General features: G+C 39.4%; 1 protein-coding gene across 1 annotated transcript; it reads left to right on the top strand.

Moving 5' to 3' along the window:
• The first annotated feature begins 1,028 nt into the window (after positions 1 to 1,028).
• On the top strand, positions 1,029 to 13,477 carry ube2g1a (ubiquitin-conjugating enzyme E2G 1a (UBC7 homolog, yeast)). Its single transcript, XM_046839753.1, has 6 exons — positions 1,029 to 1,323; positions 5,268 to 5,370; positions 5,761 to 5,858; positions 8,366 to 8,544; positions 8,698 to 8,822; positions 11,830 to 13,477. Exons 1-5 carry the CDS (start codon positions 1,278 to 1,280, stop codon positions 8,782 to 8,784), a joined length of 513 nt encoding a protein of 170 aa, XP_046695709.1. The 5' UTR covers positions 1,029 to 1,277; the 3' UTR covers positions 8,785 to 8,822; positions 11,830 to 13,477.
• Positions 13,478 to 16,396: the final 2,919 nt, after the last annotated feature.

Below are 16,396 nucleotides of genomic sequence, written 5' to 3'. Positions count from 1 at the left end.
AAAAATCTTTCTCCCCTCGCCCCTCTCTATTTTCTTTCCGTTACGCCTTTTTTTTCATTCCAGAGAGCATAGCAAATGAATTTCGATTCATTTTTGTAATCAATTTAGATAGATAGATACAGTTTGCAAGCTCTAGCTAGTCCGCTCTCTGAACATCCAATCAAAGGACATAAACATGCAAACGTTATGTTTGCATGTAATGGAGAAATGGAGAGTGTGTTAAAGAAGTGAAGAAAAGAGTGCAGGCAGGGTGGAGTGGATGTAGAAGAGTAATAGCGAAAGTGATATGTGATAGAAGAGTATCTGTAAGAGTGAAAGGGAAAGTTTATAGGACTGTGGTGAGACCTGCGATGTTGTATGGATTAGAGACAGTGGCATTGAGTAAAAGCTGGAGCTGGAGGTAGCAGAACTGATGCTAAAGATGGTGAGGTTTTCGTTGGAAGTGACGGATGGACAGCATTAGAAGTGAGTTTATTAGAGGGACAGCGTATGTAGGACGTTTTGGAGACAAGGTGAGGGAGGCGAGATTGTGATGGTTTGGACATGTGGAGAGGAGGGACATGGGGTATATCAGTAGAAGAATGCTGAGGATGGAGCCACCATGACGGAGGAAAAGAGGAAGACCAAGGAGGCGGTTTATTGATGTGGTGAAGGAAGACATGCAGGTAGTTGGTTTTAAAAAAGCAGATGTAGCGGACAGGGTGGTATGTAGACGGATGATCCGCTGTGGCGACCCCTAATGGGAGAAGCCAAAAGCAGAAGATTGTACAGTATCGTATTGCATTGCATTGTATTGGGGCCCCAAACTCTTAATCCAATTGGCTAACAGCCTTCAAGCCACGTGTACATTACGTCACAGGAGCCCAGGCAGACACTGTGAGGTCCGGCAACACGTGATCTAAGAGCTGAAATCTGATTGGTTAGAAACTCCAACGTAAACAGACGCTGCGGGAAACAGCGCAAGCAAAAAAAAAGAAAAAGCTATGAAATGAAGAGAACAGACAATTGGAAATAATTGAATACATACTTATATGCGGAAAATGTATTAAAACGTTGGTCAGTGATTCTGATTCAGCAGAGAAGGCTTTGCTCTCCTCTCGTGGCTTGATTTGGTACTGCGCATGCGCGCACCGGGTGTAGAATGTTGAGCAGAGCGGAGCGGAGTTGAGGAAAGAGAGAGAGAGGGAGACGCACACAGTGACGGAATAAATTCTCCAGCCCCGCGCCTCTGTCTATTTAGTTGAGGTTGGACTCACGTCGTAGTCGGAGCTATAACGATGACGGAGCCGCAGTCTGCTCTGCTACTCAGGAGACAGCTGGCAGGTAAAATATTTCCCCAGCGACATGCTGGCGAGTAAAAGGAACGCGGCTAAGCTAAGCTCCTAGCCGTGAGCGTGTTAGCCGACCTAACTCATCGACTTGATTTCCGCTCGTGCTCCAGTTCTTTGTTTTGCTAGTCGTTTCGGGTTATGATTAACAGTCGATATCAAAGTACGAGGTGCTGCTTTGGGTCTCATGAGACACGTTGATTCTGTTTATTTCGACGTTTACAGCGCTCTCGGTGTTTTCGCGATATTTTCTGGCCTGTTCAACCTGCCGGTAGCGTTGCTCCATGCTAACTAGCATGCTAGCGTGACTGCTTCGGGTATTGACGTCTATGAAGCCACGTCTCGCTAGCAGCCTTTCCCCCCTTTTCTCCATTCCTTCTTAGATTTATTTTTTCTTGTCACTGAAACACGAGTTTTAGGTTTATCGCACGGTAACGGAACGTAGTGCTTGTTCTCATCGGTGAAACACATGCATACGGCTACTGCAAACCAAGTAATCATATCCCTTTGTTTTTCCCCTCAGCTAGCAAGCTAAAGCTAGAAGGCTCGCTTAGCAGACGTGTAGCCAAAGAGGGTCACATAGCACTACTGGCAACCCGATCACACCCCGGGCCTGTTAAAGCGTGATAAAGATGCGGATCCGGTGTTTTGTGGACATTTAGAGTCGTGTGAAGGTGTGATGTGTTTGTGCTCTGCTCTATTTTTGCAACGCAAACTGGGATCAGGACTTTCTCCCAGTGTGATGCATGACTGACAGCTCCCTGCTATGGTTTTTGGAGCCCCCCCCCACCATGGTGTGCACATCAGTGTGATCATAATGGCATAATTTCGATGCTACACTGATCTCTGGCTGAGTGTCACTGTGGGGGGGATAAGCAGCACTTGTCGTTTTCATGCTCGCAACCAGTTGGGGATATATTGTTTTGTATTCCTTTTAAGTGTGAATTCTCAAAAGTTGTCATAGCAGGTGCCCTTTTTGTCTTTAGTTTCTTGTAATCTACATCAAGCATGCTTGTGATGATGTTAATGACTCAGGATTTACTACAGAGATTACTATAGAGAAAAAATGGTGCTGAGACTACATAATCAAAAGAACCTAAAAAAAAAGTCAAGAATACAGTTGACTCGGATTTGTACTAAATCGTTTATGTGCCCAACAGTAGACCAAATTAAAACCGACAGTTTACACAAACCAGATTCACACAACTGTTTTTACTCTTGCAGTGATTTGGCTTGACAGTGTTGAGTGTTGAGCAATGTTTGCTATGAAACACCATACACCCCCCCCCTTTAGAATCAGCAAAGAACTCCCCTTCCAAACACACACGCCAGCAGCGAGAACATGTATTTCGTGCCAAATGTTCACAGCTGAGCGTAAGCACCTCCAAGTCTGTTCTGGCACCCTGCCAAAGATCCTCCCCCAGTCCATGGACTGTAAAGAGATCCTCAGGACCATATCTGTCTCGTCCTCTTTCCAACCGGAGCAAATTGACGGATTGAAATCAATCGTGTTATGACTGCTTTCTCTAGCACCGGCGTAGTGAACTCGCTGAACCCTGCTTATGCCTCGGGCGCACAGAAACGAAAGGCTTGTGCACACCATATTATTTTAGCTCTAATTTTGACGTTCTGTGAGTACTCGCAGCATGCCCATGTGACGATGGTGTTTGTTGCCAAGGCTTTGATGGCTTGTGTAGCATGAAACCCTCTGCAAGTGGTTTCAGGTGCAACGATGCGAAACGGCTAATGAGAGTCGACCAGAAATTGGTCTTCTGTAATGCGCAGCAGATCTCGGAATCCATCAGTTTATCGTCAGTTGATTTGTGTGGGAGGATGAGGGCAAAATGCAAGCAAAGAAATATTGCTTTTTAAAGGAACAGCAAAAAAAGAAAAGCTTGATTTCTGCCAGCATGGAGTATAAACTTTGCCCTACAGACAAAACAGAATGAAGTTGAGACTGTAGATGGTGTTTCTCATAAACTGATAGTTATAAAAACTGCATGTACTTGTATTGATTTATTTGATTTTGTTGATCTTGAGAACACCATGTTTGTCATTTCACTTGATAGACATCGCAGTTATGAGTTCATCTGTACTTTCCAGTACTTTTGTCCCAAGCCTAATGTACAAAAAAACAACCCAACCAACAACAAAAAGTGTATTCTTTAGTAGAATGCCAAATATATTGGTAAAGAATAAATTTATATTTTTGTGAATGTTTAATTGAAATTTGATTGATTTTTAATTTTAAATATTGGAAAAAAAATACTGTAAAATGTTGCATATTGTCTGTTTTGCTTGGCCTGCACACAATCGCTTGCACTGTAGCACGTAAGTGATGGGAATGCATCATACTGAGAAATGTTTTGGAAATTAAGTTTTACCAGCATGATGCTGAGTTTGGTATTGTTTTGCTTTCTGAAATTTTGTAGTTTTCAAGTCAGATTTAGCTTGTTACATGCCATGTGTAATACTCTTACTAAGACAATCACTGGCAAGTCGGCTAAAGGTCAGTGAGCTTTTATTTCCAGGTTCTTTCCTGGACATAAAGCTTGATTTATATCTATCTTTTTATTCTTGGGATAGTAAAACAAAATCCAGTTCTGACCAGACAACTTATTTGAACTTATTTAAAGGTTGCCTTTTTTTGTGTTTGTGTGTAATCGTGTTTCTTCTAGACTCTTCTGCTTTGTGTAATCAGGTCAGAATGCATGTATGATTCATTTGCTTATAAAAGCCGACACCACAGGCAGACAGTTATTTCATCAACATGCTCTGTGTTCCCTCAGTCCTCTGTGATTGTTTTGCTGCACTTCGTAAGCACATCACATGCAGAAGGCTGTGCCAGGCCGGTCCTCATAACTCACACGGACAATCAGGCACCACATGTACTCCTAGATTTACACCCCATAACTGCAGCCCTGTGCTGTTTAAACCAGAGCATGGACACAAACAGGAACCTGAGCTTCTTTCGTACAGATCTGAAATCAGGTCTGCAGTTTCTATTTGTGGCTATGTTTAGGATTTGGGGGGGGGTCCATTTTCCTTTCTATATTCCATATTATATAGAAACAGTATATATGTATTTGTATATATTAATTCTGATATCTGTTGTACTTTTGATGTGCCACATAGTGTAAAATAGCAAGTTTTAAAATAGCAAATCCAGACTATATATTGTCCTTTAAATCTATTTTAAGAAAAGGCAATTAAAGTATACAGTTTGGCAAACTGCTCTAGGGTTGAAGAAGCCCTTCCTTGTTAGCATAAATGAACGTTACATTTATAAATAACTAAAATGAATCGCAGCTGCTTTTTTTTTTTGACTATCTGTTCTAAAGAAGAAGAAAAAGAAAATCACTTTGTAATGCAGCTTTAGGCAAAAATAGACGTGGGTTTTTTTTTTTTTTTTTTTGGCTTGTTTGTTTTTCCCCTTGTCAGCAAAACAATGTCATTCTCTGCAGTTGCTAGCCCATCATGCAGGATAAAGCTATAGACATGCTAGGAATTAAGTGGAGGTAGCAGTGTATTGGTTATAATGACTGATTAAAAAGCAAGAGTTTAATTCATTCCTTGCACTAGAGTAATGAAGCTGATCTTTGAAAAAATAAGAGGCTGTAATTTTTTTTTACTTTTTATCAGCAGTATCAGTAATTTTATTTTTTTTTCATCTGTGACTCTTTATCTACTGAATTTGTAATGATGGCACTGGATATGAGAGTAGACGAAGGCTGTTTTGTCTTTCGTGAAACCAATTATAACGTTTATACTGGATTAGTCATCAAAAGTATTTATTTATTTTTGGCCAAAGTCACACTTCTTGTTTAGTTAGTAACAGCATTTGCAGTCTAAAAATAAACAGTGACATTGCTAACTCAATTTCACCTTTAAACTGCAGTACATTACTCAATCATTAATAACTATCTTTTTTTTTTTCAGAATTGAATAAGAATCCAGTGGAAGGATTCTCTGCCGGTCTGATAGATGATAATGACCTCTACAGATGGGAAGTTCTAATAATCGGTCCACCGGATACACTCTAGTAAGTACAGTCCCTCTCCTGGGTTTGCTTCTCCTGACCTAACTGGAGCATAGAGTAGTAGTGAGTTTATGGGATCAGACAGAATCTAATATTGAGTAACTTTTGACATTCGAATTTCACTTGGTATAAACATGATTCCTCTAAGTGCATACTCTGGTATAATGCAGTTATTGAGCATAAAAACTCACACACAATCTAACTTAAAGTGTGCATTGAACATTATAGAAATGATTGACCGTTTCAGGCTAGTTTCTTATCTGTTAGACCCCACCAGTGGATATTAGAAGAGATCTGTGTCTAAAAGGGCATAACGTAGATTGTGATGCGTGTGATAATCGTCTCTTGTTCTGCATTTTTTGCACTCTGTTAACACACATTTTGTTTCTACAGTGAAGGTGGAGTGTTCAAAGCACATCTCACATTTCCCAAAGACTATCCTCTCAGACCTCCTAAAATGAAGTTCATCACAGAAATTTGGCATCCAAACGGTAAGAAAAGTTTCATTAACTTAAAATGAAAAGTTGCTGATTATCTACAGTGCCTGTAAAACACCTAGAATTTTATCATTTTATAGCAGGGGTCTCCAAAAAAGGTTTCTGTGAGGACCACATAATTTTTCCTTTCTTTTATAGAGGTCTGGTTGGTCTGTGACAAAAAAAATTACATGGGCTAAATTGACTACCAGTATTTTTGTGGAGATTTTATGATTTGAAATGTTTATTATGCCTCCTAATGCTAGATTAGTTTTTGTTATTCACTGTACACATTACATTTCAACTACTTTTAAAGAGCTATATAGCCTATCAAAAAGCATTATTACTGTTATAGACATTTTCATATGCATTGCCATAGAAATCAAAACCTTTGTATTTACTTTGGGTTGAATGTACCATTAAGTTGGTTGGTGGATGAATCTGACAAATTATAAGGCTACGTTAGTAATGACGAAGGGAAATTTTAGTTTGAACTCAACACTTCTCAAATACAGATATCATATAAAATTTCAAAGAAGGCCGTTCCAAATGTGTTGGCAGGTCGTAGTTTGGGAAGTCCTGCTTTAGAGAGGAGCATTCATGTTCTTTATGTTTACATGCAACAAACTAGATTATTTAATGGTGATATTTACTTTGACCAAACAGATATATAAATGTATAGATAGTTCAACAGTATTTAGGTGCAGTGACTGGGCAAGCTATTCTATGATCAAAAAAACGCTAGCCAACTGTTTGCTCTCTAGATAATGCGTACAGAGCTTTACCTATGCTTTTTTGGGTATTTGTCTTGTTGTATGAAGAAGTTGGTGTCAATTAGCAACAGTCCAGATGGAATCGGATTGTTTTGATGTATTGAATTGTAGCCATGTTGCTTCCATACTTCTGGGTGAAAGGAAAAGTCTCAATCCTCCCTGCTCCAAAGCAACCCCAAACAATTAAGCTTCCACCTCCATGTTTGACTGCAGATGTGAGGCAGTCTACTAACATCTTGTCTCCTGTTCTCCGTTTCACATAAGTGTTGTATGTATGGCATGTATTGTTTTATGTAATGTGCAGATCACATTCTCCTGCTAAAACAATGTATAAAATCTGATCAAGTGGTCCTTGGTGATTGATTCATAATACTAAATGCTTTGGCTTTCAGATCATTTGAGATAGATATTAATACCAGGTGTGAACAGGGCCGTGGCATCCAGTGCAGGGCACTAATATTGGAACTTTTGTTAAATATATGCAAAGAAGGCTGTGGGAAAATATTCTTTATGGTTTAGAGGGACCAGGAATATCTCCAAGAATGTTTTATTACCAGCTGGTTAAATGCAGAAGTTATTTGTGTATTGCAGTCTCAAATTATCAATCTACAATCCCATGTCACCTACATCACCACTAATTGTTTGGAAGGGTTTCACTGGGAAATAAAGCCTCTCAAAAAAGCACCTTCATTTGACACTACTAGAACTTATCAGATTCTGTGGGTAGGTGAAATGAAGATTATAATACTGATTTGATTATAAACACACAAGCAGTAATTTAGCCATATAATATTTTGTTAAGATACATGACCATTTACTCAAATCCAATCTCAGCACATATTAAAATAAACACCTGAATGCCTCTCCCAGTAAGCTTATTCTGGGCTATGGCTGGATCTTTTAGTAGGACAAAGACAGGGACTTAGGATTCAAAACATACATCAAAGCAAACACAAAATGGACATCCATGTCCTTCCATGGCCGTTCCAGTCTACTGAACCACATAGAAAACCTGTGGGGTGAACTGAAGAGGAGAGTGCACCTTTTTTTTTTTTTTTTTTTTATATAAAATAGTTGTTTAAAATTGTTGTATAACCATGAGAACGGAGTATGCTGGTGAATTATTTATTTTTTTATCTAAACAATAAATACAATTTTCACACCCTTCACTCATACACTATATTGCCAAATGTTTCTTTATAAGATTTGTATGTGCTTTTTGAGCACCCCTTTCCACATTCAGTCCCAATTTGCTCATATAATTCCCTCTACTCTTCTGGGAGGATGTTCCACTAGATTTTGGAGTGTGCTTGAGGATGCAGTGTTCCAATTCACACCAAAGGTGTTCAGTAGGGTTGAGATCAGAGCTCTCTAGCAGGCTCCTCAAGATCTTTCTCTCCAAACCATGTAAACCATATCTTCATGGAGCTCACTTTGTGCACAGGGACATTGCCATGCTGGAACAGGTTTGGGTTTCCAAGTTAAAATGAACATCCTATACAGTTGTGTGCTTCCAGCTTTGTGGTAACAGTTTGGAGAAGAACCACGTATGGCAGGAAAAGTCAGGTGTCCCAATACTCCTTTTGTCCATATAGTGTATTTAGCAAGGGTGCCAATTTTAGTGGATGGCAGTATAGCTAGCAATATATTTTAATTATACAGGAAAGCAGGTTGTAAATGTGATCTTTTTTTTCCGTGCCAGGGTTCACGCTTACTAATTTCCTGTTCTTGGTCTTCTTGGTTCTCTAGTTGACAAGAACGGTGACGTTTGTATTTCTATTTTGCACGAGCCGGGGGAGGACAAGTACGGTTATGAAAAGCCAGAAGAGCGTTGGCTACCCATTCACACAGTGGAGACTATCATGATAAGCGTCATCTCCATGCTTGCCGATCCTAACGGAGACTCGCCCGCCAACGTGGATGCAGCAGTAAGTCTGGTTTAAAGAACTCCTGTTTTAATAGTGTTCCTTTTTCTAAAGTCTGATTGCAGTGAACTGGTGGTTAGAATCACTTAGATTGCATTGAAGAAAATCGATCCATTTTGCAACTTGACTAAAGAGAACTGTTTTTGACAATTTCAGAAAGAGTGGAGGGAAGATCGGCATGGAGAGTTTAAGAGGAAAGTTGCCCGTTGTGTACGGAAGAGCCAAGAGACAGCTTTTGACTGATCCTCATTCAGCAGCTTGTAGCGTCACTATTTTTCAGGGTAAGTGTTGGACTTTACCCATTTGCTTTTATTGCCAAGATTCTGTGACTTGTTTATTTTTGTGTATCCAGCTAGTCTTGCTAAGCCCTGCATTCACCACAGAGGAAGATTCCCAGAGCGTATTGCAGCAAGAAAAAGATTCTTGCCTTTAATCTGGTTCCATGTAACTTTAGTCTAAAGCCAGATGAACAAAACCTGATGAATGGGTTCGGGTTATTTAGAAGTAATTATTTACATCATTTGTTTGTATGTGGCATTGGCAGTAAGCTTTTGCGTCACTGGTAACCTGTTTGAACAGGTTCAGGGGTGCACATTTGGGATCCAGTTCACAAGAAAAGAGTGTGTTTAGTTTTTTGTTTTTTTTTAAATAGGTAACAACGTTTAATGTCACCCAATAATGCTAAATGCACCCACGGTATTCTAATACAACTGCATAGTCTTGCATTTGTTTTCATTTCATTCATTTGTTTGGATTTTAAGTTTTCATTATTGTTTGATTTCCCACATGTTTCCTTTGGCTAATATTTAAGTCTTATATAACCTGGGAATAACAAAACTCCACTCTTCCAGCAAATTTAGGTTAAACATATTTACTATATATGCTCACCAAAATGGGGATACTTAATAGAACTGTAGGACTCCAGCAGTTTCATTCTTCTTATTCTTCTTTCGGCTTCTCCCATTAGGGGTCGCCAAAGCAGATCATTAGTCTTCATACCCCTCTGTCCTCTACATCTGTCTTTTAAACCAACTACCTGCATGTCTTCCTACACCACATCCATAAACCTCCTCCTTGGTCTTCCTCTTTTCCTCCTTCCTGGTGGCTCCATCCTCAGCATTCTTCTACCAATATACCCAATGTCCCTCCTCTGCACATGTCCAAACCATCTCAATCACGTTTTCCTCACCGTGTCTCCAAAACGTCCTACATGCGCTGTCTCTCTAATAAACTCATTTATAATCCTGTACATCCTCATCACTCCCAACAAAAACCTCAAGTCCTATAAACCTTCCCTTTCACCATCGCAGATACCATTCTATTTACAATTCACTCCTGCCACTCTTCTCCACCCTGCCTGCACTCTTTTCTTCACTTCTCTAACACACTCGCCATTACTTTGCTCTGTTGACCCCAAGTACCTGAACTTCTCCACCTCTTCTCCCTGCAACCGCACAACTCGACTGCTCTCCCTCTCATTTACACACATGTATTCTGTCTTACTCCTACTGACTTTCATTCCTCTTCTCTTCAACGTGTACCTCCACCTCTTTAGGCTCTTCTCAACCTGCTCCCTACTCTCACCACAAATCACAATATCATCCGCAAACTTCATAGTCCATGGAGACTCCTGTCTGACCTTGTCTGTCAACCTGTCCATCACCACTGCAAACAGGAATGGGCTCAGATCCTTGATGCAGTCCAACCTCCACCTTGAACCAGTCTGTCGTTCCTACTGCACACTTCACTGCTGTCACACTGTCCTCATACATGTCCTGCACCACCCTCACGTACTTCTGACACATCTGACTTCCTCATACAATACCACAACAGCTCTCTTAGCACCCTTTCGTACGCTTTCTCTAAATCCACAAACACACAATGCAACTCCTTCTGACCTTCTCTATACTTCTCCATCAACATTCTCCAAGCAAATAATGCATCTGTGATGCTCTTCCTCAGCATGAAACCATACTGTTGCTCACAGATGGTCACCTCTTCTCTCAGCCTGGCTTCCACTACTCTTTCCAATAACTTCATGTTGTGACTGATCAACTTAATTCCCCTGTAGGTACTGCAGGTCTGCACATCTCCCTTATTCTTAAAAACCAGTACCAGCACACTCCTTCTCCATTCCTCAGGCATCATCTCACCTTCCCAAATCCTGTTAAAAACTCCACTGCCATCTCACCTAAACATTTTCATGCTTCTACCTTTGTCATTTGGTCCAACCGACTTTCCACTCTTCATCCTCTTAATAGCTGCTCTCACTTCCTGCTTCACCTTCTCCACACCATCCAACCTTCTCTCTCTCTCTCATTTTGCTTGTTCATCAGCTGCTCAAAAAACTCCCTCCATCTTCTCAACACACTCTCCTCACTAATCAACACATTTCCATCTCCATCCTTTATGGCTCTAACTTACTCCCTTTCCACTTGGTCTGAACACACAACATATCTACCATTCTCCTCTCCATCATATCAGCTACCTCTCTCCCTTCACTAGTCATAGTACCAACATTTAAGGTGCCAACCCGCCGTCCTTGCCGTCTACAAAGACTGCAAAGAATGGAGAAGTGTAGGGGAGTGGAGGTTCGGGTTGAAGTCATTTTTTCTTTATAATATGATTTTTAATGAATCTAAAAAAACAGAAGACTTTTTTTTTCTTTTCTTTTTTTTTTTTTTTTCTTTTTACTACACAATTTAAAGCACTAACTAGGAAATCTTGTTGGGTAAGAGGTGTGTAATAGCAAACTCACTGCAAATAAATGCAGAGATTTCGTGACTAATCCTTTCATGAAACGTTGCTGTTCTAATGCGAGTGGTCTCCTTCCAGCATGATTGTCCCCATCTACAGTCTCAGGGGCTCGCAGAATGTTTTGACGAGAATACAAATGATATAAATCTGATTCTATTGCCTTATCAATGCTCAGACCTCAACATTATTCAGTACTGTTGTGCTGTAAGGCTTTCATCAAAACAGAGGAAATGTATTTTGTGAAGTGTTCTTTTGATACCTCTGGCTCATTACAATACTTATGTCCTTTTTTTTTTTTTTTTTTTTTTTTTTTTTTTTTGACTTTTATTTGCTTACTGTGCAACAGAAACATAATCTGTTTTCCTCTCTCTAGCAATGCATTTGTTCCCCCCAAAATAGTTTTTGTCATTTAGATGTTTTTGATCGTGTTGAAATGATTGGTGTGGCAAGTTTTTTTACTATGCACTGTTTGCATTCTAATAATGTGCAGATAGCGCTGACGTAAAATTTTTATATTTCTGTCTCGACCAGGTATCCAGTCGAGAAACAACATGGCACTGTTTTCCTGCACTCTACCACCCTATTGCCGGATTCTTCTTGATTGAGTGTTGGCAGAAGCAAGCTGGCATCATAAGGCTGCAATAGAACAATAACGGCTCGTACACATACGGACGGAACGTGCCAAGCAAATGCCAACATCCACAAAATAAAAGAGAAAAGCATAACATAAGATGATTACACATTTCTACGCAAGTTTATGAACTGATACAACATTCAGGAAAGAAATTGTAAAGACCTGTAAATAGCACAGACATAAAAAAATTCCGGATAATATATAAGACTCCTCGTATCCATCCAGCAAAATATTTAGTACCAAATAATTAGCGCTTTCTGTAGGTAGAATATGAGTCATGTAAAGAAAAAAAAACCCTTAAACAGAATGGTTAATCATCCCTTTCCTGCTCCTCCTCCAGCTTTTCATGTAGTGTTCCAGTTCTTTTACAGGTCATATCGAGGGAGATGTGTAGCGATGGCAAGGGCCTTTTTTGCACCTCTTGATTTTCATTAAGCAATGAGACTCATATAAAGAAACCAACAAGCCGGAAAGGGGTGTGTTCTTTATCGGCATGTAGTATTCGAGGGAGGGATTGATGGGCGGGAAGGGTCGATGGCGCTACTGAGGTTCAGCATGTCGTATCATGGGCTGGACACTCGAGCTAAATTAATTGATGTAAAGCATGGGAAATGTTTGTTTCTAAAACAATCAATAAGCATTTGGATTGGTTTTAACTTTAGGGGTGGGATGGGGGCTGTGTCCCTGCTTTGGCTGTAGAGAAGTTCTATTAAACTGTCCTGCAGTTGTGCTTGGCTCTGCGGTGAGTTTTCAGAGGTGGGACAGCTGACGAGGAAACCCATCAGATGTGATAACCTGCATGTTTAAGCTCAAAGGTTTTAATTTTTTTTTTTTTCCTTCTTTTTTTTTTTTCTTTCTTTCAAAAGTGCCTCCAATTTACAGTTGCTTGGCTTGTTGCACCTCCTACATTGGATTTGGATCTGGAGCCAAAAACGTAAGATGTCCTGACATCTCTCTGTGCTCTTTCAGGCTCGTGTCGATGTGATTTTTTTTATTTTATTTTTTTCCCCTTTTTTTTCTTTTTTAATCCTTTGTACCAGCAGTCATGGATTACTAAAGATAATTTGGTGTAGCAATAACGGCCCCTTTTGACAACTGTGTGTGTGTGTGTGTGTGTGTATTGTTCTATTTCCCAGATGTGTGAAGTTTCAATATCCGCTAAAATTTAGAACCTGGTAAACCTTAATGCATTTGCCCAACTTTTGACAGAATTCTTTTACAGGGCTTTGTTTTTCCTTTGTGTTGTCTTTGCTAGGATTCGGTAAGCATGCTTTAACTGTAGGTTTTTCCCAAGCAGTTTCTTGGATTGTGTCCAGAAGGGGTGTGTATGTATGCGTGATTGCGTGAGTGTATTTGAATGTTACAGAGTCAGAACCGCTACTCCCCACAATCCTTTATTCTCCGTTTAATTTTATTCTGGCGCCGACAGACTACTGCAGTTCTTTTGCCTAATGTACAAAGACAAAATACTGATGTATATTTTTCATGTTATGGAAGTTGTCTCCTTCTAGTGAATTCTTCTAAAATATAATTTTTTTTCCAATACCTGTGGTCTTCCTGTGTCTTTCTATCAAATTGTGGTAAATATTACCGTAAAATGAGTGGGTGGGATAGGGATTGTGGAGAAATGGTTCAAAATTGTAGTATTCTGTGAATCAAAAATATGTTTAATATTGATATTAATTCTTGAATTAAAGTCAAATCACTTCATAAAAGAAGCGAGCAAATGATGCACATTATGACCAGATCATATTCTTTCCTAAGTTGTGCAAACATGACCACGATGTCCATATGTTGCAAACATTTCAAAGTTGGTTCCTGCTTTAATAACCTCTAATCTCCTGTAAGAAGGCAATTCGGTATGAGGGACTATGCAGATTGTGCTCATTTTACCACAAGATATTTACGTTGGATGGTGAACCTGGAGTGCATTTGGCATTACAGTTTTACTAAAGGTGTTTCACTGTGGCTGATGTATAGGACAATCTTGGTAAAGTGTGTATTTATGGAGTTTGCATTGTACACAGGGGTATTGTCAAGCTGGAACAGGATGGGGGCCTCAGTTTCCACCAAGGTGAGAGGCATACAAGAACTACTGTGTGCTAACATTATTGGAACAGTTTGGGGAAGTACCTTGTGATGGTCAGGTGTTAACATGCACTATACATCAGATAGACACCAAAAAAAATTCTTATTTTCTTTCTGAACATCCCATTCCATGTTTTTTTCTCCATTTGCTTTTATAAAAACCTCAGGTCTTCTACCAGATTTTGGAGTTTGTTGGGAGGTTTGTGCTCATTCAGCCATAAGTGTGTTGATAAAGTCAGGTACTAATGTAAGATGAGGAGGCCTGGGGTTCAGTCAGCGTTCCAATTTTTCTCAAAGGTGTTCACTGGAGTTGAGCTTTATGGCAGGCCATTAAAGATCTTAAACGCCAATCCATGTACACCATATCTCCACGAAGCTGGCTTTGTGCACAGGGGAATTGTCAAGCTGGAACAGGTTTGGGTCTTCGTTCATAGGAATGGGAACTGTAACGCTACCTCATCCAAAAGGCAATTTGATTCTGTATACAATTGTGTACCTTCAACCTTGTGGTAGGAATTTATTAATGAACCCCATATGGCTAGAAAAGTAAGTACTTTTGTTTAAAAAGTTTCATTACCAATTGGTGGGATGGGATTTTATCTAATATACCACTTTGCTATGCATTATGGGCCCTTGTGGATACCAGAATCACACTTTCAGAACCGTGTCTTCAGAGCTTGCATTCTAGTTATACATTATTCCTTAATGTAATGAAGTGACATATTTGGCCCTTGGACGTTTCCGGTTAGCTAACATGGCCATTTAAAACATTTTCAGGAGACGGCTTATACACTGTGATAGTGACTATTTTTTTGCGATATAAAACATAAATTGGTGGTAATGCTCTCTTACACCAGAAACTAACTTACTGTCAGAAAATTAAAGTGTTGAGGTTTCTGAAACAAAAGGCAACGTGGATACTGACTAGGGACTCGATGACACCCACTTTTATCTAAAACCAACAATACAATTTACGGAAGTCCCATGCATTATCTTTTTTTTTCTTGTTTGTGTGTTATCGCTACTTATTTTTCTGTGTATTCAGCATAAGAGCCCGTTCTAGAGGCAACATCATGGATAATAACCATAAACATTTGTGGTAGCGGGCGTGTATGGTTATTATCCATGATGCTGCGATGATGCCTCTAGAACAAGGGTGTCAATCTCAGGCCCGCGGGCCAAATCTGGCTTGGTTGTTGGTTGTTCCAGATTCAATGTTTGTGCGAAACTAAAATTTGTTTCCATATGAAAAGGTTCAACATTACATATATGGAGAGACGGAAAACATGCACAATTGCAGTAAATTTTTCAATAAATATTGAGTTTGGCCTGCGACTTCGTCCCAGTTTTTTTAATTTTGGCCCACCGTGAATTAGAGTTTGACACCCCCTGCTCTAGAAAGTGTTCTTAAGCCAAATACACAGAAAAATTAAGATCAGGAGAAAATTAAGTCGTGATAATGAGAAAATGACTTGTCGAGCTCATGAGAGAACGGGAGATAAAAAAAAGTAAGTCATGACCTTTTCTGACTTCTTTATGTATTAGAATTTAATATGAATTGGTTAAGAAAAAAGGATGCGTTAGCCACAGGAGTGATTCTAGGTTTTTTTTAATGGGGTGGCACAAGAACCAGTAAAAGGGGGCCCATGGGAAAAGGCATATGCCCCAACACAAGTGGGACGACATACAAATGGCACTGCACTAATGCCTGAACAATGCATCTCTCCTTTTATAAATAAAAACCATTGAACAGACGATAATTGTTCTGAACTGCACTGTACTGCATCTACCAGTCTTTGAATGTATTGCTGCTGTGCCTGACTTTGACCCCTTTCTATTTTTTCCCACAAAAATCTGTCTTAAAAATAAACAAACCTCTAACATAATCACCAATATCACACAAATAGAATATTAAATAGCCATATTTTCATCTGATTAAAGACAAAATCGTTTAAATGTGAAGTTGTTTTTAGACATTGCGATCGAAAATAAAAATATAGAAGACTACCACGCAAAAGCGTCCGTTTGTTCAATACAAGCAGGTATTTAATATTCTACATCTTAAAATTCCAAATGTCAGAACGCTAACTATTAAAAGCCATTTTAGCGTTTACCACTTTACTGCAGACTATTTGGGAAAAGTACACACATCATTTACCTAAGTAGAAATACAGATACTTAAGATGTTTTAAAAGACTGGTAAAAGATGGAGTACTGACTACACTTTTTTTACTCAAGTTAAAGTGAAGTATGTGCCTTAAATGAATACTCAGGTTTATAATACTTTACTCAACATGTGCATGGACAAATATGGATGCTTTATGCAAATGTATGTTTATTATTAGTGAACCAAACTCAACATAGAGCATGAAGACA

The sequence above is a fragment of the Silurus meridionalis genome, chromosome 25, assembly GCF_014805685.1.
Source record: "Silurus meridionalis isolate SWU-2019-XX chromosome 25, ASM1480568v1, whole genome shotgun sequence".
Lineage (NCBI taxonomy): Eukaryota > Metazoa > Chordata > Actinopteri > Siluriformes > Siluridae > Silurus > Silurus meridionalis.
This window is presented reverse-complemented; position numbering and strand designations above follow the sequence as displayed.